The sequence below is a fragment of the Pogona vitticeps genome, chromosome 7, assembly GCF_051106095.1.
Source record: "Pogona vitticeps strain Pit_001003342236 chromosome 7, PviZW2.1, whole genome shotgun sequence".
NCBI lineage: Eukaryota > Metazoa > Chordata > Lepidosauria > Squamata > Agamidae > Pogona > Pogona vitticeps.
The window spans coordinates 9,523,531-9,550,000 of record NC_135789.1 but is presented as its reverse complement, the minus strand read 5'-3'; the positions used below and the strand labels follow the sequence as shown (position 1 = coordinate 9,550,000).

At 46.6% G+C, this 26,470-nt stretch overlaps 1 protein-coding gene across 10 annotated transcripts in view; it reads right to left on the bottom strand.

Moving 5' to 3' along the window:
* ACOT7 (acyl-CoA thioesterase 7) overlaps window positions 1–23,244 on the bottom strand; it is a 68,359-nt gene extending 45,115 nt beyond the window's left edge. For 2 of the 10 annotated variants that reach the window (XM_078379139.1, XM_072977740.2), the window contains exons 1-2: window positions 23,000–23,182; window positions 3,293–3,437 (exon numbers count right to left, since the gene is read on the bottom strand). In XM_078379139.1, the coding sequence (XP_078235265.1) occupies window positions 3,293–3,437; window positions 23,000–23,076 (222 nt within the window). In that variant the 5' untranslated portion in view covers window positions 23,077–23,182. Of the gene's footprint in view, window positions 1–3,292; window positions 3,438–8,242; window positions 8,424–12,232; window positions 12,683–18,042; window positions 22,107–22,999 lie in introns of those variants that run through there. The other 8 variants (XM_020799967.3, XM_078379141.1, XM_020799971.3 and 5 more) reach the window with 8 other exon arrangements.
* Between the last annotated feature and the right edge of the window lie 3,226 nt (window positions 23,245–26,470).

Sequence of the window (26,470 nt, the reverse complement as noted above, 5' to 3'; positions counted from 1 at the left end):
GAAGGTGCAAATTTAGTTTGTCTCGGTTTTTCCAACACTGCCATCTTTTGGCCAAGTATAAATAGGGTTTTGTTTCTGTTTTTACAAAGAACTGTGCACAGTTAAAAAACAGGTTAGTGATAAACACGTTGGCTTGGAACTTCTGTGTAAGTTTACACCTTTTGCACTTTTTCAGAAAGCCTGTGCCAAGAGGAGCAAGGTGGGGTGGCTGTAGGCACCTTTCCCTCAATTTTGCACATACAGAAAGTGCACACAAAATGCAGGTCTAAGAGGAACTGCAGATAAAAGTGCTTTATGTTAGGTCATGATTTGCTTCCCAAAAGGAAAAGACGGAGCGGTGCAAAATAAATGAATACAAGTCATTGTGCGCATGCTTCTTTCCAAACAAAATAAATATTTGTTTATTTTTCACCTCTCAATATTTTCCTTCTAGAAACACGAAGGAGCTTAAATCTGAAAAACACCCAGTCCAGGGCCCAGTGGGAAACCTTAAATCCAGATCTCTTAAGCCTCAGCCCCAGTCCTGCTAAGTGCTACGTTCTGCTTTGTGACACTTCCTTGGGCCATTCACTATCTAGAGATAAAATGTGTACTGTCCAATTCCAAGGAAAGCAGGCTGGAAAACTGCCCTGACCATCTTCACAATCATACTCTGCTTGTTGTGATGCAAGCAGAAAGTTTAAAGTTAGAGGGGCTGGGGCACTTTCATTGCCTTTTATACCAACAGGACAGAATAATGTCATATGTACTAGAATACGTGTTCTCCTACTGTCTAGGCACGGATAGGTACCTAAGCAGAACAGAATTATACAAGGCAGCCTTCAACAACCTATCCTCAAAGGCTGTTCATTTTTAATTTTGAAATTTAGGTTTCCTCAGTATTTTAACCACAATTTAAGTTTTCTGATTGCCAACTCCATCACGCCAGAGGTATGGGTCTCCCACTTCAGTCGCATTTTGGGGGGTAGTATTCATAGAAATATTACACATGAGACCCTCTCTAATTCCTCTGAACGGCCACCTGTTTCCCCCAAAGAAATTGGGGACCTGATTCAAACTCTCCGGAACGGCAAGGCTCCTGGTGAAGATATGATCCCCGCTGAGGTCTTTGCTATTGACATTCAGTGGTGGTCTCCCATTCTAGCCAGTCTATTCACCTACATCAATAGTACCAGGCAACCATCCCACAGGTTGGCAAACTAGCATTGTTGTGCCAATTTTTAAGAAAGGCGATCCTCTAGACCTTTGTAACTATAGACCCATCAGTCTTCTCAATGTGGCCTCTAAGCTTTATGCTAGATACCTCTTGAATAGGCTTCTAGATTGGGACAACAAACACTCTATCATCTTCGAAGAACAGGCAGGCTTCAGAAAAGGCAGAAGTACAATAGATCAAGCCTTTGTTTTACACCATGTGATTAGTAAATACACCAAACCTCCGAACAAATATCTTTACGTTGCCTTTGTGGATTTTTCATCAGCCTTTGACCTGATAGATAGAGAACGCCTTTGGTATAAATTGGAAAAAACAAACATTGATAAGAGACTCCTGTGGCTCATACAGCTACTATATAAAGAAAATGCGATGCAAGTGTGTATAGGCTTACAGGGAGCTCTATCACAACAGGTTCGCATTAGCCGAGAGGTGAAACAAGGTTGTATTTTAGCACCTTTTCTTTTCAACTTTTATATAAACAGCCTTATCCCTCAAATGGCTTCCCCCACATTCTTCCCTCCAGCCATTGGCTGTAGGAAGATCTCAATACTGCTCTATGCTGATGACCTGGTTCTGCTATTTTTGAATAAAATTGGTCTTAAAAGGATGCTGTCCAAATTTGGGCAGCTCTATAAACAACCAATTATTCCAAAACAAAAATTATGGTCTGTGGGAAGACAGCCCCTAAGCATAACTGGTCTCTGGAGGGGCATGCTATTGAGCAGGTACACTCATTTAAATACTTGGGCCTTCAATTTTGTGAGAAACTCTCGTGGAGACAGCATTTAAATGCTACCATCTTACTGAGTACCAGATCAAAATTAAAAAGATTTTTCTACAGCAGAGGAGGCCAGCTGGTAAATCCTGTTCTCAAGGTGTTCATTGTCAAAATTCTAGCACAAATGCTCTGCGGAACAGAACTCTGGAGAGAGGCAGCCAAGCCCAAATTAGAAATCCTGCAGAACAAATTCATAAGGCTGATATTGGGTCTCCCCCCCAGGAACTCTTTCGGCTCACCTCAGAGCTGAGTTAGGCCTACCCTCAATCACCGCTAGAATTGATCTGGCTTATCTTAGATATTGGCATAGAGTGAACACTTTGGAGGACTCCTCCCTGACAAAGTGCTGTTGGTTAGAACAACTAAAGTCTGGTGGATGGGCACGACAATGCCACCAAAAATTAAAGGTCCACAACCTTTTGATGGGAAAGTTCCTTAGTTTAAGCTCTCGCGACCTTAGGAACTAGATCTTTGATCTTGATGCTAGCCAGGATAGGGCGGCTATTGTTGGGTCCCGTTTTTCTACCTGGTATCCTCAACTTCAGGTGAATCATGCAAAACCAAAATATTTTGTGTCATTGACTTTTCCCCAGATTCGCAGAGCTTTTACAGAACTTAGATTTGGACAGATGGCCTCAGCATACCTCGAAGGGAGATATAAAGGAATCCCAGTCAAGGAACGAAAATGTGTCTTCGGCTGCAACCAGATTGAGGATCTAACTCATTATCTACTGTTCTGTCCTCTCTATAAAAATCCTAGAGAAAGATTTCTGTCACCCATCATTCAGATGTATTTTAACTGTACCACCACTGAAACAGTAGTAGGATTGCTTGCTGATGCACAGTTGCACATTACATATGCTGTATCACAATTTGCACTAGCAGCTAAGAAGCAGAGGCTTCGATTTGTCAGGGATCATAATGCCACATAAATGCTGAATACAGTGGATTGACATTTTACATTATGACAATATTTTTAGACCGGGTTTTATTGATTTTTATGGTTTTAAGGTAATTACCTGTTTTATTTAGATTTTATATGCTACAGTAGTCACAATATTGTAAAGGTCTATGGCCAGAAACAATAAAGTTTATATGTACTGTATGTATGTTTGCAATTTAAGTCAGTTATTTAGCCATATTGATTACGTTGTTAAGGGAGTGGAGCCTGTGTGTGTGTGCATGTGTGTGTGTGTGTGTGTGTGTGTGTGTAGGCTTGTGTTGTACCCTGTACACCACCCAGAATAGTGTGTATTCACTAAATGAACAGTACATAAATTAAATAAATGCACACACACCAGGTAGGGGTCGGATCCTGCACGTACCCCAGACTGAGAGTTGCAGTGTCGGGTGCTGATAATGGCCCCCGCCTCCTCAATCATCTTCAGGATCGTCCCGCCGTGCACGTTCCCAGCGATATTGGCGTCATCAGGGCGCATGATCCTGTAGAAAGGGAGGGGGGGCAAAGATGGTCAGTTCTTGGTTGAGCTGAAGCAAGAGAAGAGGTGCTGAGCACTGAAACGATTTCTATAAAATGCAGTAAGTAAAACAACCTCATGGGATTAGGTCAATCTAAAAGAGAGTTCCATTGCACGGAGCAGAATTGGAACACGGATCTTGCAAGTTCCAGTCTAACAATCTAACCATTCGGCAACGTGGGTCCAAAGTAAGCCCTACAATGGAGCACGGTGGCAGAGTTAACAATAGTTGGTTCTGTTCAAGCTTATACCTGTGTAGCCTGCACTCCAGGGGTGGCCTCTTTCGCCCATCCAGGTCCCACCAATTTCCTAGACATTGGAGGGGAAACCTGAGGCTTCCGAGATCAGCTGGTTAAAGGAGGACGTTGCGCCCATTCCACACAACCCAGGAGCTGCCAACCAAGCACTCTAAGGAACGCCTGTGCAAGCTGGTTACGTTCATCCTGGAGAAGAGAAGGTTGATAGGTGGCAGGACAGCTGTGCTCAGCTCTTCAAGGGCCTTTCATATAAAATAGGATGAAAGCGGCTTCCAAGAGTAGAGCCTAAACTAGTGGATTCCGTTCACATGGAAGGAAATTGAGACTAAGAATCGGGAAGAACTTTCTCACAATACAGTGATGCCTCGCAAGAGGAAAATAATTCGTTCTGCGAGTCGTTTTGTATTTCGAAAATTTTGTCTTGCGAAGCGCAGTTTCCATAGGAATGCATTGAAATCTAATTAATGTGTTCCTATTCGTCTTGCGAAGCACGGCCATAGAAAAATTTGTCTTGCGAGTCACCAAAAAATCGCAAAGCGCTTTTGTCTTGCGAGTTTTTCGTTGTGTGAGGCATTCGTCTTGCGAGGCATCCCTGTAATTGCTATTCAGTTGCGGAACGAACTGCAAAAGGTGGAAGAACCTGGTTCTCAGAAGGGTTTTTAACAGAGTTTATATGATGCTCTGTCTGGGAAGGTCCTTCCTCAGCCATTCTCCATGGGGGCTCCTGGCACATCCAAGAGGGCTACAGATGGAAACAATTCTTCACACACCACCTTTATAGAGTTTGTTCTGTGACAATCCTCATTTGGCCTAGATTACTTTCCTATTGTGTTTATGGCTGTGGTCAAACAAACAAACAAAAAAATCCTGACCAGCACAGCTAGTGGTGGAGCCTTCTGAGAGTTTTAGTCCAAGAACATCTGAGGACCCAAAGTTGGGAACGAACTGTTTGAGAAGAAGGAAAGGACCTTCAAGAAAAGTGACGAGGTCCACCATGATTTCATTGGTCTGCCGCTTTGGACCCCAGCCCACCAAGCAAAGAACTCCACGTAGCTCAGGTGGCTCATGTAATGTCATGACGTCAAAAACCTCTCCCCCTTCCCAAGCCCACAAAACAGCTTATAAAGACATAGCGATCACCGTGTGCTTCAAAAATTCACAACAAGAATGCACTAAAGGGGTTCCAGGCAGACAAACACCCGATTCAGCGAAATCCTGGTCGAGGAACCGGAGGTCATCTGGGACCCCCTTCGAGTCCTACAATGTTATATTACTAACACACTCGGAAATAAAACATACTCTCAAATAGAGCCTAGAAATTATGAGAAAAAGAGAAAGCAGAAGCCTCGTTCTGAGACAGGTTCTACAATTTTGCCACCACACAGACGAGTCCGTCCGGTTTCAACCCCGTGTCTGGATAGAATGGACATAACCAGGACTCCTAAAGTATGTGGGCAAGTGTTGCTGGAAGGCAGATGTTCATCTACACTAAACATCAACCAGTGTATCCAGTTATGTCCAGTATCCACCACCCAACTCCTAAGTAATTCTGAACTTCCTCTCCCGTCCACCATTGCTAGCACCCCTACAATCTTATGACTCACAAAAGTGACTCTTAATCCTATAAAACCTAAATGTGGATTAGCTTGTTGTTGGATGTAAGGGGGGGGGGGAATGGGATTAAACCCTTAGGGAAGGATGAGGCAAAGCAGCTGCTGTTGCCCCAGTTCTGTCACTGGTGGGAGCTCTAAGAAGAGGAAGCAATCTGAAATTTTCTCCAAAGGGCCCCTTACTGGCAAGAACGAATAATACACCCAAATGGCTGATGATGTTAAGACATGGGTTGGGCACAGAGCTGAACCAGGAGCAACTATCACATCAGAGCCAAGAGAGAGAGGAGGCGGCAAGGGATGCTGGGTCTTGGTAGTCCAAAAGATAGTGAAGTTCCTAAGCTCTGGCACCTGACGTTCACAAGCCGTCACGAACCCTCTGGGTCTCATTGTGCATGAACGAAGGATGTATTTTGGGAAAACCCAGACGCTCACTCCTCCTGGCAGAGGAAAAATAAAGAACACCCGAAGCATAGCCGATACTGCCTGGTTCTGGAAGCTAAGCAGAGCCTGCTCAGTCTCTGGATGGGAGATTCCCAGGAAATCCCAGGAGTCTCCAGTTCAGGCTTGGAAAGAATCCTGCATGGAACCGAGGAGAGACTATGGCTGCCAGTCAGAGTTCACTGTGCTGGGTTAGGAGGAATAAGGGCTGAATTCTGCATAAGCCATCTTCCTGTCTCCTGCATCACGCTATTCCATGGTTTGTATTAACCATGGTTTGCTGCTCAACACACAGCTACCTGTTGCATGGCAGTCAAACAAATCCTGGCTGACCATCCCAGTCCTGGTTTGTTTCATTCCTGCCAACTCCTGTTTCAGACTGAGCTGTGTGGGGAACAAGCCATGTCTGTGGGTCAGACAAAACGACAAGCCATAGTTGAAATAGGTTCGTAAGCTGACAAGAAAGTTCAGTCCCTGCTCCAGAATCCTAAGTAAGTGATCACTTGTGTCTTTCATCTCACTGCGAAAATTTCCAGCAGGTTTCAATTTTTCCCCTGCAGAAAGTTATAATCAGAGAGAGGAGCTGTTGTGACTTCCACATCTGCTGCAACTCCACAAACGACAACTCTGCTGTGTATGTCACAGTCCTAGTAGCTCTGGTGCTATTAAAAGAAGGCCTGAACACAGAATTCCACATTTAGTACATGGCGATCAGAGGAGAAAAAGTACATTTGCAATGAATATCTCCATTTTCATCATTTATCCCTACCATAAAAAGTGCCCAAGTAAAGACCGCTCAAATATTTTGTTACCAAAGCAGAATGTATGGGGCCTTAGCAGATCTAAGCCCTGATTGCTCGCTGCACTGGCTGAGGCTTCTGGGATTTGTAGTTCCTGGAAGCTGAGCGTTTTTACAGTATTTGGAAACCACCGTGTTAGGCAAACAGGAAGAGCAAAAGGGGGGGGGGGAGAGCTAGAAATGACTCATATAAAACAATGGCAAGCCACAGATATGCAACAGCAGGAAGGTCCATGGCACGAAAGCGCAACCCACACACCGGTTTTGCTGTCCTGCAACCTTCCTGGTCGCATGCAACAGGCTTGTGCCGGTTGCTGACTCTGACTCTCATGTCAGTTCCTTCCCCCCCCCCCAGTGCTGCACCACTGTCCCATAACATCCAGATTAGGCAGGACATGGTCTCTAAACCATGATGTGAAGCCAACTGGCACACGGCAGCTGTGTTGTTGTTACGCCCTCTCAAGTGGCCTTTGACTTACGGCAGCTCTTAAGAATAAATGACTTCCCAAACATCCTGTGTCCTCAACTGCCCTGCTCAGCTCTTGCAAAACTCAAGGCTGTGGGTTTCTTTATGGAGTCAGTCCCGCTCGTATTGGGTTTTCCTCTTTTCTTCCTGTCTTCCACCTTTCCCAGCATTATTGCCTTTCCCAGCAAGTCCACCCAAAGGTCACCACCAGTGCATTGTCAGTTTTTTGCCTCCAGAGAGAGTTCAGGTGGATCTGCTCTAGGACTCACTTGTTTGTCTTCCTGGCACTCCAAGGTATGGGCAAAGCCTCTCCCTCCATCCAGCACTGTATTTCTGAATGAATGAATCTACCTTTCCCCTGGTCTTTTTATTGCAGCTTAGAAGCAAGTCAGTTTTAAGCCACCGTTTGCCTGATTCACGGAGAGCCAACTAGGGTTGGGCCCATCAAAAAGGGTCAGACAGCATCCGCTCCATCTTTTAAGAGGCTGTTACTGAAGAGCCAAAAAGGAAATATCCCACCGCCCAGTCCGCAACAAAGCTTACCAGCACCAGCAAGGAGAAACCCCGGGTGACTGTCTGAGAGTTTTAAACCATCCTGAGCATTTGAAACATTTCCCCCTGCGCTATGGAGGATCTGCACTGCCTGAACCCCTGGCCGATGCTGTCCCTTCTTTGCTCCCTAGGGCATGTCTTCTCTCAAACACACCGTCCTCCAAAGACAGAAACTTACTTCATAAACAAGGAAGTCTATTCCAGAAACAACCTCCTTACCATTCAGTTTTATAACCAGGACCCATCCTCTTATAGCCTCACTCAAAAGTTCTTCAACCCAACACCGTAACCCATCAGAACGCAGGCTTAAACATAAGAAAAAGGCCATGTGGTCCCCTCTCCCACCTCAAAAATACCATGCAAATACAGAAAGCTAGTGATCCACCTGATTTTTTTCCCCCACTGGCCCAAGAGAGGTATCACCTGCTTCTGCATTTGAAGTTCAAACAGGAATCCCTAACCCGCTCACTCATTCCTACAGGTCTCCTAGCGGTTCCTTCCTAGATATTTCCTAACATCCAGCTCCTGACTCACACCAGATCCCTCTTGACGTTCGCCACCCACAGAGATCGGAAGAGAAGGAGCTGCCGTTCACAGACCCGGGTCAGAGAGCAGTCAGGGAAAAGAGGCTGAAAGCGGACCTACTGGATCAGCCGAGCTGTCATCCTGACGGCCGTGAACGCGTCTGGCTGTGAGGAGGGCGCTGAACTGGTACGTCCACTTATCTCTGTGCATCGCGCCTTGACGGACGTCGGCAACCCAACCGCCGCCGGCTGGGACGGCCTCCTTTCTCAGATGGTTTCCTGCCTTGCCCCTGAAATAGGGAGGAGGCATCCCAGCCCATCCAGCCAGCGGTGGCTGAAGGAGGAGTCGCTATAGAAACCTTATTGTCTAACCAAAGCGAGGAAGGAAGTAGCCCCCGGGGAGGGCGGGAACTGAGAAACTCACTGCAGCCACATGTCTATCCGCTGGAGCAGCAAGATGGGGATCAGGGAGCATCCTGGATGGTTCGTTCTAAACCCAGGAGGGTCCGTCCTGTCTGAATATCCCTTGAATGGGATCGGCAAGCCAGGTACCCTTAAATCCCCTGGTGTTTTGGGAAAAGGAGCCATCATCGGGGAGATCGTTCTACCCATTACTCATTCACTCACTCACCAACCCCCTTGCCCTCCCCTGACCCCCAAAACATGCTGTGGATTCAAAACCTGTGGCTCTGCCTGGAACTCAGGACCGCCATCTCGGACTGCAGACCCAGAAAAACTGAGCCCAGGCTTGAGTGGCGAATGCATCGGTGGAAATGCGGGAACCTATTTGGTAATTTCCTCTTATTCAAAACATTGCCATCTCTTTTGCTTGCTTTTTGCACAGAAAATCCACGGTGGTGGTTCACTGGCGTTTTTTCTAAATCGGAGAAAAGCACCAGTGCCTCAGACAGGTAGGGCTTCCACGGCCGAGATCCCACTGAAAACACACCCCAAGCAAAAGACTCCACTGGGCAAAGCGGATCTCACGTTTTCCTGGCTGAAGGCATGACCCTGAGTGAGTCTGAACACACCGCGGCAGCCAGCAAGAGCACACACTCCACACTCGAAAGTTTATGCTCTGTGGTTCCAATAGGATTCTGGCCATAAGGTTCAGCATCAAGCCAAGGATCGTGATTAGACTCGGGCTATTGGCACCCTGGGGAGGCAAATACTGGCAGCACAGGCGCTGTGGAGATCCAGCTCCTCCACCTCAAACCAGCTGGTCCACTCCCTGGTCATTGCGCAGTGTGTGGCCATCATCCGCATCATTGCACCGATCGCAGAAGAAGCCTGGCCGGTGCTTCCCCGAGCAACCGACCACTCCTGCGAAGAGACAGGTTGAAGAGCCTTCCCACTCTACTGCTGAGTGGTCAACTGAGCACCATCTTCACAGCAGGCCAATATAGTGGTCAGCGTTCATCTCTTGTGGCCATCTGGGCCCTGGACCACCCAAAAATGCAATGGGGGCAGAGAAGTACCCCTTCTTTGCCTGCCCTCACTGCCACCGATCAGGCATTCCAATAAGCTCTAGCCCTCGGTCGTTCGGCTCTCCTCCGAGTTTTCCACCAACATCGCTCTAGTCTCTGTCCCACTTGTTTCATCGTCCCAAGATAATTTAGTAAACCAAGAAACTAATGGGGTTGCAGGTCATGGGGCAGGAGGCTTAATAGCCCTAGCTGCTTCCCCATTCCAGAGATCAGCCAAGGACAAGATGGGAACACCTGCCAAGACAGCCAGAAAATTCCCCAAGAGCCATCAGTACCCATCTGGAGTCATCAGCCTCCCAGGGCGTACCATTTAAATGGGCTGCCATCCCACCCCTGGAAAGGCTTAGAGTTCCAATAAACCTAAACCCTACCAGTTAGTGATCCGACCATGAATAAGGAACTACAGAGACTGCCTCCACACCCAGATCAAAGCCAAGCAAAGTGTGCTGCTTATACACCACCTCAGAGTGCTTAAGGCATTTCCTGGGCGGCTTACAATTTTGATTATGAAGACGACACACTGCTCCCCCAATGAGCTAGGTACTCAATTTACCGACCTTGGAAGGTTGGAAGACTGAGTCAGCCTTGAGCCGGTTACCTGAGCCTGCAGGGATTGAACTCAGGTCATGAGCAGAGTCTTGGCTGCAATACTGCAGTTTAATCACTGCATCCAAAGGTTCCTTCTGTGCCTTGAGAGCAGCACCATTCTGCCCAGTACAGAAAACCAGATCAAGAATGTGCCCTATAACGTGAGTAGTGGCTCCAGATACCACTTGGCACAGCCCCGTGGTTGTCAGGGTAGACGTAAAAGTCCTGGGCCGCTTCCGACAAACTAGTTTCCATATGGATGCTGCAGTCCCCCAAGGATAATAAGCGAAGCGAGTTGCAACGCCATACCTGAGAGTAGCTCAGCCAGGTCAGCCTGTCCACCCAAGAGCAAATCCTGGATTACCTTCCACTGACCTGGCATTTAGCAACCACAGCTCCACCCGAAGGGGGCTGCCATCAAGGCTATCCAGGCCTTCTGAGTTGAGAGAATAGGGTTTGTTTGTTTGCTTGCTTGTTTGCAAGGGGGGGCAACCAGCACTACTATTTTCTTCCCCCCCTCCAATAACGTTACTGATGTCCCCCAACTCTGCATCTCCCCCTGCCCACTGTAACTGTAATGACTGCTCCCTGGTTCTTGACAGGAAGAGGAAAAGGGGCGCCGGTGGTTATGCCCTCTTTCTGGTTATAGCCGAGAAAGGGAAAGCAACCTTTACTCTCCTTGCAGCCCAGGCTGGCAGGCAAATGGGCAACTCACTAGAAAGGTAAGAGCTGGGGGGAAACACCTCTCAGGTGTGCCACCCAAATAACTCCTCTTTCCAGCTATCGGCTCTGAAAAGCAGGTCACTGGAGCAAAGGTCTCTGTAAAAGGCTGCCAGAACGATATCGGAACATGCCGACATTGAAATCCAGCATCCAGCACTCCAGCCCTTCCCTCGGGGATTGGGTTCCTGCCAGCCACAAGCGGATGTGGCAAAACTAGGTGAGGCACATCTAGAGAGCAAGAGGCTTTGACCAAGGCCAAGGTCACGGCCTATAATGACCCTCACTCAGACTCTCATCACCGGGGGGGGGGGGGGGAAGGTTAGCACCACGGCTGGGCCGCCTGTTCCATGAGGTGGCTTTGAGGGAGACTAGAACCCATGTCCCGAAGCTCTTTCAGACTCAGTTCCACGGCTTCACCCCAGGCACCCAGGTGGCTACGGGCAATTCTTATTGTTCTCATCATCGCATCACTAAAGAGGAACAAAAACACCACAAAACACACCAAAATGGGCTCTTGTCAGTGGGGGGGGGAGGAACACATGGATTAAGAAAAAAATAAATTAAAGGTACACCAAAACAGGCATGGATTTCCCACGCCTGAGACGGAAATGTCTTGCTGCTCAATGTGGCCCGTGAGAAGGACAAAAGGATGATCTTCCCCTTTCTGCACCATCATCTACCTACCTACCTACCTACCTACCTACCTACCTACCCACCTACCTACCTACCCTCATTAGTGCACAGCATTATTCTGGATGGTGAAAACCTGATGGCTCTGGGAAACAAAGAAGGCATAGGGAGGCAAATATCTTCAACAGAGGCTGCCTTCCAAGGACCTGTGATGCGTTTTCAGCTGCTTCTTAAAACTGGGGAGGAAGAGAGCTCAGGGTCAGCTCCACCACCCCACTGAGATGTTCTCAGAGGGATGGGGCCACCCCTGAGAAGGCCTAACCTCTTCTTGAGGTCCTTCCGGGGCCTCCTTCAAAAACCTCGATTCTTAGAAGCCCAATGGAAGGCTGGTTCGTTCTCTTGGTAAAGACTCTCTGCTTACCTTTGGGAAGCTGCCTCTCTCCGAGCCTAAAAGATGATTAATACTCTTTAAAGGGAGGCAGGTGCGCTGTATAATCTCAAAAATCTACAACTCCGCTTATCCCAGTGGTTCAGAGCAGGCTGTCATTTCTCCATTATCAGATCACTCGAGACGCTGCCTCCCAAGGTAGAGAAGCGCTTTGTCTTGCCCTACAGCCCCGCTGAGATTTCTAAACTCCCTCGGCTAAGGCGAAACCTGCGTGCTCCTTCTCTTGAGCACTTACCTGCAGAGATTTGTGCCAACCTTCAAGAGCTTTGCTCCCAGATGCTGCCACACCTTCTGCATTGCTGCCTTTGGACCTGGGAGCCAAAGGGCTAGAGAAGAAAAGTCTCAGGGCGGTCTGCTACCCTCACTTTGAGCTATCCTGCTCTGAAAAGCAACAGCTCTCTAGGGACAGAGAAATGCTCCAAGCTAACACTGGCACCAGCAGCTACTGAGTATTAGCAAACTTTTTTTTCTGCCACCGGACAAAGAGAATTCCTCTGGATCCAGTCACCGATCCTGAATGCAACAGCCCTCTTGTTAGGAAACAAGGAATGGCTGAAGATGAATAACATTTGCCCTATCTCAAGAACCTGTTTTAAAATACAGCTAACTATTTAGCTGGGGCAAGCATCATCACGTGCTTTCCTTAAAGCTGACGCAAATCACCAGCCCGAAAACTACTACACAAAACTTCCCCTGATGATTGAGCAAGCCTGTTCGCTTGGCTGCGCCAAGATCAACTTCAAAGGCCGAAGTGCACTTTCCAAAATACTTCAATAGAAGGGGCGGATCACGTGTCCCCCAGGGACCCTAAATGTAGCCCCCACCCTAAGCTCCCAATCTTTCACGTCGGTCTGCCCATTTGCTCTTTAGGTGTGCTGGGAGAGCCAGCCTGGGATTGGGGGGGGGGGGCAAACAAGCCTCCCTACAGCCTTCCCTTGTCACTTTAAATATGCTTCAGCCAGTCCATCACAAGACGGAGCTTCTACCCTCAACAGGGACCCTAACAATTCCCAGCCTCCCTAATTAATTAACTGCATGCCATCAAGCCAATTTTGACTTATCAATGTTCTTCAGGGTTTTCTAGGTAGAAAATACACAGAAGTGGGTTACCATTCCCTTCTCTCTCTCTCTCTCTCTCTCTCTCTCTCTCTCTCTCTCTCTCTGTGTGTGTGTGTGTGTGTGTGTGTGTGTGTGTGTGTGTGTGTGTGTGTGTGTGTGTGTGTGTGTGTGTACTGGGACAGTGCAGCTTACCCATGACTACACAGGCTGGCTCTTCCAGGAAGAGGAATCAAACTCCCATCCTCTGGCTCCATAGCCAGAGGTCTAAACCACTAAGATACCCAACCAGCTCCCATCTGCCTCATGTGTGTCATAATTTAAAGAGCCTGTTTTGGATTCCATCATCATCTTAGAACTGCAGAGCTAGAAAGGACCCTATGGATCACTGAGTCCAGTCCTTGTCAAGGAGGAACAGTGTAGAACTGATCTCCCAACCTCTGGCTCGGCAGCCAGAAGCCTAACCACTAAACTATCTATCCTAAAGGCTGTGGAATATTGTCGATTCTGCCAGAATTGTGCATCCCTGGGAATTTGCATCATGGGGGCTCTACTGCAGAAATGCTGTATTAACCAGATCCCCAGAGTCTTGCCCCCTTTGAAAGTCCCGAGTGGCTTTGGTTGTGTTCTATATATGAGCACATTGCTATTGATGGCAGAAAGAGAAATTAAAGAACCTCTTAATGAGGGTGAAAGAGGAGAGTGCAAAAAAAACCAAAACGGTCTGAAGCTTAACATCAAAAAAACTAAGATCATGGCCACTGGTCCCATTAGCTACTGGCAACAGAAGGGAAAGAGATGGAGGCAGTGACAGATTTTACTTTCTTGGGCTCCAGGATCACTGTAGATGGTGACAGCAGCCATGAAATTAAAAGATGCCAGCTTCTTGAGAGGAAAGCGATGACAAACCTAGACAGCATCTTAAAAAACAGAGACATCACCTTGCCAACAAAGGTCCACATAGTCAAAGCTATGGTTTTTCCAGTAGTGATATATGGAAGTGAGAGCTGGACCATAAAGAAGGCTGACTGCCGAAGAATTGATGCTTTTGAATTGTGGTGCTGGAGGAGACTCTTGAGAGTCCCCTGGACTGCAAAGAACAAACCTATCCATTTTGAAGGAAATCAAGCCTCACTGGAAGGATAGATCCTGAAGCTGAGGCTCCAATACTTGGGCCATCTCATGAGAGGAGAAGATTCCCTAGAAAAGACCCTGATGTTGGGAAAGTGTGAAAGCAAGAGGAGAAAGGGATGACAGAGGACGAGATGGTTGGACAGTGCCACCGAAGCGACCAACATGAATTTGACCCAGCTCCGGGAGGCAGTGGAAGACAGGAGGGCCTGGCGTGCTCTGGTCCATTGGGTCACGAAGAGTCGGACACAACTTAATGAGTAAACAACAAACAACATATAGCTATTACCTCTTTTAAACAACTTTTCACCTTGAAGGTTTTTCCCTTCCTTCTCCTTCTCTCCGCATCTGAAAAGCCTTCCTGGCCAAAAGAAAAACAGAACCCCAAGCAGCGTGACCTGGCATCACTTGGTACCTAATATGTCAGTGAAACAATCTGATCCGGGCAAGTAACTCAAGAGGCCTGCTCAGATAGACGTTCCCTCTTTTCCAAGTACTTCCCAAAATACACATGAAAGTACAGGGTGTGCCTGCCTTTGGTTTGGCTTCCCACTAAAGGTGTGCTGACTTTGAGTTCGAAGAATCCACTTTGCTATTTTTACTAGATCCTTGAGATCTCCCGGATAGAGCCTGGCACATGCACTTGGGATGGAAAAAAAGATGAGAGCTCAGCCGTGAATACAGCCCTATCTTTTCACACACAGAAAAATACATCTCATTTCCCCCACCTAGACACACACAAGATCTCTTCAACTTCTGTCGCTTCTCTTGTTAAGCACCCAGGAAATCCTTCTCCTTTGCTGTCCAAGAGAAGTACAAATGTAGTTACGTACTTTTTCCAGAAGACCAGCAGAAGGTTGTGGAGCACTAGTCTCTGGGCTAGTCCAAGGCCGGGTGAAACCACAAGTCACAAATCTTCAAAATATTACATTTATAAGAACCAAAAAGCAATCAGCACCACCCTTCACCTCTCCAAACAGCAAAAGTTGTTTCAGTCTGCAACATGTTTATGCTTTTGTTTCTTGCTGAGAACTTCCCTATAAACATCTTTTGCAAAACAGTTTCTAAATGCTGTAAACAAATGGAGATTTATGTCAATTACAAACAATAACAACAAACTGTTTACTTACAAGTGACAAATTTCCTTCCTTCCTTCCTTCCTTCCTTCCTTCCTTCCTTCCTTCCTTCCTTCCTTCCTTCCTTCCTTCCTTCCTTCCTTCCCTCCCTCCCTCCCTCCCTCCCTCCCTCCCTGTAGGGATTTGGGCTCTCAGCTGATAAGACTCTATGCTGCTTCCACACAGTAATCATTCTTTTTGTTTTGTTTGGATTTAACTACTCAACTTCTAGTGGCATGTACAGTTACTTGAATAACACAGTAAAATACACCTGTTAGTCTGCAAACTATGTACACGCAGATGAAAAATTCTCTGCTGTTGCTCCTGCCTACTGTAGTTCAAGTTTTAATTTCCTTCCTTCATCGGGTCATTTAATTTTTATTCCACTATTTCTACAGTAGTTCATTCAGATATGCAAGCAGGGCCCTTGTTTTGGAACCACTCCAAGACCTTAAACCGCTTAATTCAGCCTTGCTGCCAGCTAAAACCACAGAGGAAGCCCCGGGAGAGAGAGTTCCAAAAGCTATCCAGAGTCATCACAGGTCTCAGGGACAGGCCAGTAAAACCAGTTTCCTGCAGGTTACAAGCGACGTGAAGGTCACACCCATCGATCAGGTGATGGTCTACCCATGAATAACAACAGGATCATCAGACGATTATTGTACAACCAAAAGCCAAGCCCACAGTCTGCCTTTCCTTCCTGCTCTGGTCCTGAAATAACACCAATGAGGCCCACTGGTGTTGAGCAACACCCTAGGTGTCCTTGATGCCACCGGGAGGAACGCTTCCTCTAGCTGAAGGAAGGAAACCATTGGGTTGTTAGATGGATGGTCCGTGCAAAATCTTAACACTGAAACTAGGAGAGGGGCCCATAAGGCAGGAGAAAATCCTGATATGTCAACATTACTGCCCATCAAGTTGGGTCTAAACCACAACTGCCTGGTGGAGGCATCTCAGAAAGGTTCACATGTCATTCTTCAGCACACGACACCTTGGAAACACAGAAAGGTGAGTGCATTATTCAAGATTAAGGACAAATTTACTGCATAGCTTCCTGCAGACTGATGCAATATTCATTAACAGCAGGAACATTCGTTGGAAGGGCTGCCATTATGGGATCTAGGTTACTGAGAGGGGGCTAGAGGGGGGGAAAGGAAAAAGGACAAAATGCAAAGAATATGGCCGCATCAAGTGAGGGGGCCAAGCCCAGGTCCAGGAGGGAGCAGATGCTTTGCATGGAGTGAATTACACCAATAAAGACCATTTCACTCTTTATTCATGTGGAACCCTTGGGGAAGCGACTGTCTCTTGAGAATACTATGTGCCCCTCCCCACAGAGGGAAGAGAAACAGTTTCATGATCCCAGGCCCCTCCTGCACCTCTAGCCCTCTGATATTATCTTCTTTGATCGGCTCCCAGCCTTGAGAACACAGACCATCCCTCAAAATAATTCACTTTAACCAGCGACTGAAACGCCACCATCCATGTGCTGACCCTGTGAGAACAAAGACTTGTCAACGTTCTCCTGTTTCATGAGAGAATATAAAACACTGGTGTCTCCCAAGCACGCGTTCAAGTTGGGGGTCTGTTTCAGTGTGTGTGTGTCTCTGATGGCACAATTGCAAACATGGTCATCTCACAAATACATCTGCAGGTGTGCGTGGCTGGACAACTGCACCTTAATTATCTGCCACATAGGGCCAATACCAAAGGACCTTCTACCCCAGATTCCTTGGCTAATCATCCAGTAGAAAATCTACTTACCACAGGCCACCCCCCCAAAAAAAAGCAACTTACACAGATGTTTTAATAGAATTTATCTTATATATCCTATATATAAAGAAACACTGCGGTTATTTGCACTATGACAGCCACAGCTACAGAAACTCTACAAATTCTGGTCCATCAGAACTGATTTTCTGAAGCTAACATCAAACATTCAAGTATTAAATCATTTGCAAGGGGCTGGGGAATATATGCAGAGTCTGCCGTTCAGAAGAGTCAATCTGTGTAGCCTTGGGCAAGCTGCAGAGTCCCAGAACGTGCCCCTGAGAAAAACATAGCAAACCATTTCTGAGCACTGTATATTGAAAAAACCCTGGAAAGGCTCACAAGACTTCAGAATCAACTTGACAGCACATAATTATTAAATATAGACTTCACACCCAAACTAAGGCTTTCAAAGCCTGATATATACATATTTTGAAACCAGAATTATTTATGCTTTATTAATGGGCAACTAACTGAAAGCAAACCCAAACAGTTGCTGTTTTTCACCGTTGGTGACCCTGTTACATAAAAAGGAATTTCGGAAACCAAGAAGACAGGTTTTGTTGAGGAACCGATACTTTTCACACCGAAATCAAAAGAAACAGATCATAGGCAAGCTGTCTAGTTCCCAATTTTAACTGACTGACTATCTTTAAGCACACGCAAAATTTCAAAGGCTTTCAACATTAAAGTGCAGGTAGCCTCCAACAAACGGTTGTGAACTCAATTCCCAGATTCCTCAGTTTACACTGAAACTATGACTGTACAACCTTCCCATGACAGAAAAGCAATATTTCCCCCCATCCCCACCCGCCGTGAGTCAGCATAACCAAGAACAGTCAGCATAACAGGAAGAGAGCAGCTTCTCTGTTAGACCTCGTAAGCGCCTCCGATAACCCCACCCCGGGGAGTAAGCTGATTAGAACACCCCACGGGGTTACAGCCGGCTAGGTAGAGACGTAATTATTCTCACATGTCTGCTGCTAACAACTCAAGGGAAGGGAAGGTTGGAGCCATTTAGCGACTTCCCGCTGCCTGCTCCACTGATCAGACCACAGCTGCGGTATTGACGGCGTGGGCCATGAGATTTCCGCTTCCCCCCCCCCCCCGACACTCAAAACACATGTATTGACAGCCATTTCTATCGACCGGAGGAAGTGTGACCTTGTGGCCGTGGTGCCTTAGCAATGGCAGAACAGAAGATCAATGGAATCTGACTGTCGTATCGCAGGGGAACAGTTCTGGGTCCCATTTCCAAAAAATATCATCAAGATGGGAAGGCTTAAGCTACAGGTGCAGGATCAATGCAGAAATTAAAGCCTCAGATCTTCGTGTCCGGCTCTGAACTCTGGCCAAATGCAAATGAGGTGCTCGTCTCTACAAGATGTACAGCCCAGCCCCTGAAAGAACTGGGTAAGGCCACCAGATGCTCAACCACTACCAGGAACGCAAACAGTCCCTCTGAACACACAGTACTGCATGCAGAAAGCACTTTGCACCCTTTAACAGCAAGCCCAATGGACTGCATGTTTGCACAGAAAGACAACACATTTCCCATTACTAAGAAGCCTACTTCTCTTCCACTCCATCACTGATTATCAGTGTTGCTATCACATACCCAAAAAAAAGGCATCAAAAGATAAAGCCCAATTCTAGTAAAAGAAAGAGAGGAACATGGAAAGCTAGTCTGGACACAAGGCAATATCAATGTGGAGAAGTCCTGCAGAATGACCATGATGCAGTCCTTTTAACAGGCAAGGAAAAAGAAGTCATAGTGAGTTCCAACACAGTCTTTATCTATGGACCACACTGTCTATGACTACAGAGGGTGCTCTTCCCACCACCAAATAGGTGCAACTGACACACCAGCAGAAGCTGGCCAAAAACAGGATTGATTGCTTGATTCATTCATTCGTTCAAAATATTTTTATCTTGTCTTTCTCCCTGAAAAGGAACCAAGATGGCTCACAGCAATGAAACACAACATTTAAGGTTGAAAACCATGAATGTACAACGATGGTTAACATCATTAAAGGACAATATTTAAAACTATGAATGAGGAGGAATCTTACATCATGAATAGGCAATATTAAGGCAAAGATAAATAAGCATACAATTGTTTAAAAAAGTCACTCTGAGAAATGGGAAACATAAAAATGGAAAACACGAGTTGTACTAAAAATCCAGTCAAAGCAATAATGCATAGCAATCGATCTGAATACTGCACACAGGTAGCTGGCTACTGAGCAAAGGCTTGCCTCGAGAGAAAGGTCTTTGCCTGCCTGCGGAAGGGTAGCAAAGATGGGGCCAGCCTGGCCTCCAGTGGGAGGGAGTTCCAAAGTCTGAGCGCAACAACAGTGAAGGCTGTCCCTGTGAGGGTGATGGGACTGAGGGAACTGCCCTCACCCAGGGCAGAGGCACCTAGTAAACCAAAGGATGGCGAAAACTGGCTCTTCTGGAAGGAAGGGAACATTCTGCCTTAGATGCTTTCTGGATTAAACTTTGACTTTCCGCTTGCCAAGAAGGTTCATCTCCACGGAGCACCTTCCCACCCCAACTGACAGATGGTGCCGGATACCTGCTATGGATATTAAAAAAGAAAGGAGGAGAAAGTTCCCCCCATACCAACATACTGGTGACAAATTGTTCCCAAATCTCCAAATAATGCTTCCGGCAAGTTCCCCCCCCCCACCTTGAACTTGAAACAAGATGGAGCAAAGCGTAACTTTAAATGCTGCAGACAAAGCAGAGGCCCTGGGGTTAATTGAATGCCATTGATTTCACAGGCGATTCTAGAGGCTAAGAGATGCCATCTTAACTTGAACGGACAAATGTGCAATTTTCCAAACCATCCCTCATCTTGGGACATAAAACAAAACCACTTGCCTCTTGTCTCATTTACTGGAAATGAATGCCTACGAATGGGAGGCTCATTTAATGAGCATTGCAGATTTATTATGTCATAACTCCATTCCTTCACAGGTATGCAGGCCGGTTTTGGGACCCCCGATCCACCCTACATCACACTGTGCACAGGAAGGGATATAAACTATTAATTTCCAAACACGGGGGGAATATCCTTCTATAAAGGCATGTAGAAACTCCAAGGAGCTGGAAACTGTGAGTTTTACATAAAGAAAAGCATTGTTTTATTATATAAAACAATATTTTGTTTTCAAATCTCACCTCACAAAATTAATTTTTAATGTTAAGATGGTTTTTGACATTTAATTGTTTAATCGTATTTTAATGAGTATATAGTTTAATAGTTTCCTTAATGTTTAACTTATTACATTTTTAATTCTATTCTTTTTAATATTGTGAGCCACCTCGAGTACCCTTATTTGGAGAAAAGAGGCCTATAAATAAAATAAAATTTAAAATTAAATAAATACATGTGAAATCCTTTTTTTCACTTTTAACAAACAGAAGCAACAGATTTATGCTTAGCTTTAATTCTAAACCAAATAATGTACTTTTTGCTGAAAGAGATGGAGAATAGTAAGAGAGAAATTTAAAAGAAGCGGCTGATGGTGCTGCTATCCTGATGTTTGAACTACCCTACAGATTGTTTCACAACTTCTTTCTGCTCCTTAAATTGCCTCACATTGTAAACTAATGTATAAGTTTCCATATAAAGATCTTCCATTCTGATGCAGCTGAAACAGCAGAGATCCACTGTCACTCCAGTGAACACAGTCTGTAGGATAACATGCAAGGCAAAGCATCAATGCTTCTAACCTCCCAATGTATGGAAAAATAACTACGCTTAATCCCTAGGAGCTAAAGACAATGAGAGACTTCCATATGTTATGTCCACAACCCAAGAGTGCCATTCATCCTACAGAAAACGCTTTGCCAAAATTGTCACATTGGCTTTAGACACTGAAAGATCTTGCTTTTTTTTGGTGGGGGGAAGCTTTTTAAAGAATACCCTTTAGAGCAACTCCAGAATCCTGCCCCAATAAGGTCTGCTTCCCATGGCATCAAAATATTTGCAAAAACAAATTGCTGCAAAGGTGTAAATGCAAGCATATACTGGTAACAATCTTACACTGCTGCAGGGTCCATTTACTGTAAAACCATCCATAATGTTCATAATCCTTCATTCATACTTGAATAATTTACTGTTTTTAGCTTTTAATATGCTGTTTTTAATGATGTAAGCTGCCCTAGGTCCTTTTTTATGAGAAAAGAACAGTCAAACTATTTTAAATGAATGGATGGATGGATGGATGGATGGATGGATGGATGGATGGATGGATGGATGGATGGATGGATGGATGGATGGATGGATGGATGGATGGATGAATGACCCATAAAGCACCATCCACTGGTCATCCCCCTTTGATATTATTCTATATTTGACTATTTCATCTCCTCCCTATAGTCCAGCTGAACTTTAGACATAAGCTATTTTCCTTTTTCCTCTTGGCTTTCTTAAAGCGACCTCAGATGGCACTGATGACCTATAATATCAGGGACATCACCTACCCCTGTGGATAACCAGGGAGAGCAATATGGGCACTCCCCTGAGACGGCTGGCATCAAAAGTGAGAAAAGATTGCCCCATTTTGGATGTTCACAGGTTTAATCTGGGATTTTCTGTTCCTGAAAATAATCTGGGATTTTGAGCGTCTGCAGTTGAATTTCGTGTCACCCATCCCGTCTTCATGTCCCGCCTTGCCCTCCCTCCCAATTTCACACACAAACCACAACTTCGGAATGGGGGGGGGGATCAGACAGGAGCACCTCTGTGCATACAAACACACCACTCTGTGCTCAAGATCCACAGCTGACCTACCAGTGATGGCTCACAAAGCTATGAACAGGCCTCCCCAGACAAACCAGCCAAGTTTCTCCAGAGCGTCCCCCCGAAAGCCCGTATTGCTTGGATCAAGGCCCATTGGTTTCTTTATTTATTAGACGTTATTTATTAGAGGTCTACTCTGTTCTTGGTTCTTGATCCTGCTTTCAACCTCCCCCTGGTCTTGTGTTACCCCTCCCATCCCACTGGGTAATCCCTGTTGCTTTTGGAAGCTGCCTTCGGATTTTTTTGGTACTATAAAGATCTTTTTTGGGTGGGGGTGGGGGTGTTATTATATCATTTTAATCCCTAAACGCTGCCCATCCACCACCCTGCAGGGTCACCCGGACAGCAGACAATCACTCTTCTCCAGGAAGGAAAAGCACTGAGGACCCTATTGCAGGAGAAGCAGGGCTCTGCACATGCCCAGAGGCAACTCCTCTTCTTCCCCATGCCAGCCACTCTGAATATCCAGAAGCACCCCATCCCTAATGGATACTCTGCACATGCCCAAAGACACCCGACTTCTCACCACCACCACGCACTTGCCACTTGTGCAGAGACACTGCTTTGTTCCCTGGTCCAGTCCAGTCTAGCCTAGTCAAGGGGTTTTACATATGTCCACGGATATTCCTCCTTCTCCCAATAGCCAGGCAACCTGCACATGCCCAGAGGCACCCTTCCTGCATGGCCAGACACTCTGCACATGCCCAGAGGCACCCCTTGAGGCACAATGTAGACACACAAGACGCCCTCCTCCAAGGCCTAGTGCTCTGCACATGCCCAGAGGCCCTCCCTCTTCGCCCCCGTGCCACAGACACTCTGCCCACGCCCAGAGGCACCCTCTCCTCTCTCAGCCAAAGGCTGCAAAGGGGGACAGAGGCACTCCTCTTTCTTCCTCCGCTCCCAGAGGGAAGCATTCTGCACATGCTCAGAAGCATCCCCTCCGTCCGGACTGACACACCCACCCCGTATCCGCGGCCCAGACCGTGTGCGCATGCCCAGAAGCCTCTCCTCCGCCCCGCCTTCTTCCCGCCCCGGGCGCTCTGCACGCGCCCAGAGGTAGCCCCGCCTCCCCCCCTCCCTCCCTTAGCGGCGAAGGGCGCGGCGGCGGCAGCGGCACCTGCTGATCTGGATGTTGCGCGGCGGGGCGGAGGGCAAGGCGCCGGGAGGGACGGCTTCTCCGCTGGCGGGCTGCATGACGAGGCTGGTCGGGCGGAGATGAGGAGGCGAAGCGCGGGAAAAGGTGCCCGAGACCTGCCGGCGGCTTTGCGGACTGAACGGCGGAGGGAGGAGCGGGAGGAGCCTCTCGATCAGGCCACGCCCCCTCCCCGGGATTGGCTCCTGGCCCGCGCTCTCTTCCCTTCCTCCCGCCCCCTCTGGCACCGACTCGCTCCCGATTGGCCTGTCCCCGCGGCGACGCCCACCCGGCTCCAAAGCCGGCCCGGCCTCCTCTCCCTCTTAGCCACATGACACCAACAAAAGCGTCCGCACGTCGCCGGCCGGCTCGGCCAGCCGGGCGCGAGGTTGGGGGTGTGTGTGACGTCAAGCGCGTCATCTTCGCAGGGGCAACATGGCGGCTGCCATAGCAACGGTTATTTCCGGTCCCGACGCCGTGCGAGCTGGGTGGCAACATCACAGAGGACTGTGGGGCTAGAGTGGCGCCAGTTCCTCCTCCTCTCCTTTCCATAGGCAGTTGCCATGGTGAGGAGGGGCGCTTGGCCTATTAGAAATTCAATCGCCGTGTCTAATATATTCATAAATAAATATTTCATTTTTCTTCCCTTGCAAGACGGTTTTTAAAGACACAAACTCAAAACACAAAAAGCTGTAGTATTGAAATACAACTGATCGCACAATAATAGTAGAAGTCCATTTAAAACAGTTTAGGACACTGAAATATAATAATAACGAAAGAGATGTGCCTTATTGATCCTGGCGGTGAGCCTTTGAGTCACCTGATCCTTGGGACTACAATCCCCATCTGCCCCAGCCAGAGCAGCCTTTCTGGAAAGAAAATGGGACTTGTAAGATAACCTTTTCAGGATGAAAGAAATTCTACAATCATGAGGGGCTGCTTTTATTAAGCCAATTAAGAAAACACACACACACACACGCACACACACACACACACACATTGCAAACTTTTTTGATCACAGAACTCTTCAGCCTGAAAGATGAGGTTAACATGAGCCCGTAATGTTTTAGGGGATCCACCAGAAATTCAAGACAGGGTTTCTTATCCTGGAAAAGAGGGCATGCAACAACTATTACAAGATACAGGAATCTTGTTTCCAATTTCAAACGGCCACATCCTAAAATATGTTTGGGGCGGCAGAAGAAACCATAAAGCAGGAAACACACATTTGATCCAACCCCCCCCCCAAAAAAACCCCATAATGATAACTGAGTAAGTTGGAATGTTTATAGGTGAAGGAGCCAGAGAGGGGAAATATCCCCCTGACATTTACAAGGGAAGGAAAAGGGTCTCAGGGGGCTAGAGAAGGAAGAGACACCGGGAGATTAAAAATACAGGTGTAATGTTCTCATTTCTGAATAGGTTCTTTCTTGGTTCCAACAGAATGCAGAAGCTGATGTGACCATGCAGACCCATAAGCAAAGCCCCAAATCCAGACTACTGATCAAAGTAATACCTTTATTATTTTACTTTATTTTATTTGTTCGATTTATATCCCGCCCATCTGGTATATTCTACCACTCTGGGCGGCTTTGCATGACAAGGCTGGTCGGGCGCAGATGAGGAGGCGAAGTCATTTTTCAAAAAGACTTTCATGTTTATTCCCCCTTCCTAAAGTGCGGTATTATAAAAGATGAAGGGCTAGGAAGAAAATGCAAAAAGGAAGGAAGGAAGGAAGGAAGGAAGGAAGGAAGGAAGGAAGGAAGGAAGGAAGGAAGGAACAGCATATACAGTATTTGCGTTCCCATTCATTCTAGTCTTAATGGTAAAAGGGAGAAAACAGGTATTCAGCTTTGTGTCTTCTCTCGGCCACCTACTGCTAGTATTGAATTGCAGCAAGAAGTGACCATTCTCGAGGCTGGAAAGAAATAAAGTAATTCAACCATTCACTGATGCGGAAAAGAATCCCAATCCTGACTTTTGACTCATCTCTCCCTTCGTTCTTGTGAACCTGTTTCCAAAAAAAAAAAAAAATCCTCTACCATGGGCAACACGCACTGTTTCTGGACCTGGTTAACAAGACAGTTCTTACTTCACATATGCCTCCCTCACCCATTTACCTCCCAGGTGAGGTGGACTACGACACCCCAAATCCTACGAAAGGCATAACCATCAAAGGCATCCGCTCGAGGAAGGCTGATCTCCAATCACTCCGTTCTAGAATTTTAGAAATGTATTCCTTTCCTCAAAAGATAAGCTTTCTCTTTTTTATGGTAGATATTCGTTTGAGGAAAGCAGGCGATGCCCCTCCAAAGGGGAGCTATTGCCATAAACTGTTTCTTATTTCAGTGACAGTTGTATAGATTCAATACTGGGAATGCATCCCATTGTATTGTTTATTTCCGCAGGAGCACAGGTGGTGTTGCATTGCCAGCTTTGCAGGTGAATATACCACACATTTCCGTTTCTTCCCCCTCATCTTGACCAGATGGTTATTTAAAAAAACAAAGACATCGGCACTGCTTGCTCTTCTTATTTCATCATCTTACGACAAGGATCCTGTTTCACTGATTTGGTTCATCCTACCGGTTGTTATTTGACAGGCTTGGCATGATTCAGCAGTCTGTCTCTGCCTTTTTTTCCCCCCTTGGCAGGACTTCCTCTCTAAGAGCTATTTTTAGACTGAATGAATTATTTAATGGCTAGAACAAGTGCTTTCTAAGAGTTCTCCTAACACGCCAATCCTTTTAGTTCCTTTTTCTTCTTCATCTTCATGTACTTGCTTTTTTTTTCCCCCTGCTAATCTGGAGTCAGTTCTCATTTTCTTTAAAATCGGCACTCTAATGAGAAACATCCTTGGCACCCGCTTGGTGGTCTTTCTGCCAAGAATTCATTGGAGTATAATCTCCTGCAGTTCCCAGCAGTCTTTGCCAGCGAAGACAATGACAAGGCATGCTGGGAGTTGCAGTCCAGTCAACATCTTGATGACCACACCTTGACCCACCTTGCAGAACATCTTGCTCTCTAAGGATTCCTGGAAGCAGCTGGTTGACTACTGTCACTAGACCAGTGCTGGACTCAATGGAAGCTGATCACTCCAGTGTACAAACTTTAAGAGCTACCCTATTATTTGTGAATAGGTTCAGCACCATGCATAGATCCAGGGGGCTTCAAAGACCACAAAGTGAAGCAAATGTATGAGCCTTATGTCATTGAGGCTGCTGTCCTCTATGATTTAGATTGAGCAATGGTTTCCAATCTGGGGTAGCCCCAGTGTTCTTGGACTGCAATTCTCAGAAACCCCAGCCAGCACAGCTGGGAAATGCAACCCAAGAACGCTTAGGTGACCCATAGCTGGTAACCACTTATGTAGAGAGTTTGTACCTTTTAAATGTCCCATCCGTCTCCCTCTCTCTGATGGCTGTTTCAATTTTATTTTATTTTTTAACAGAATTT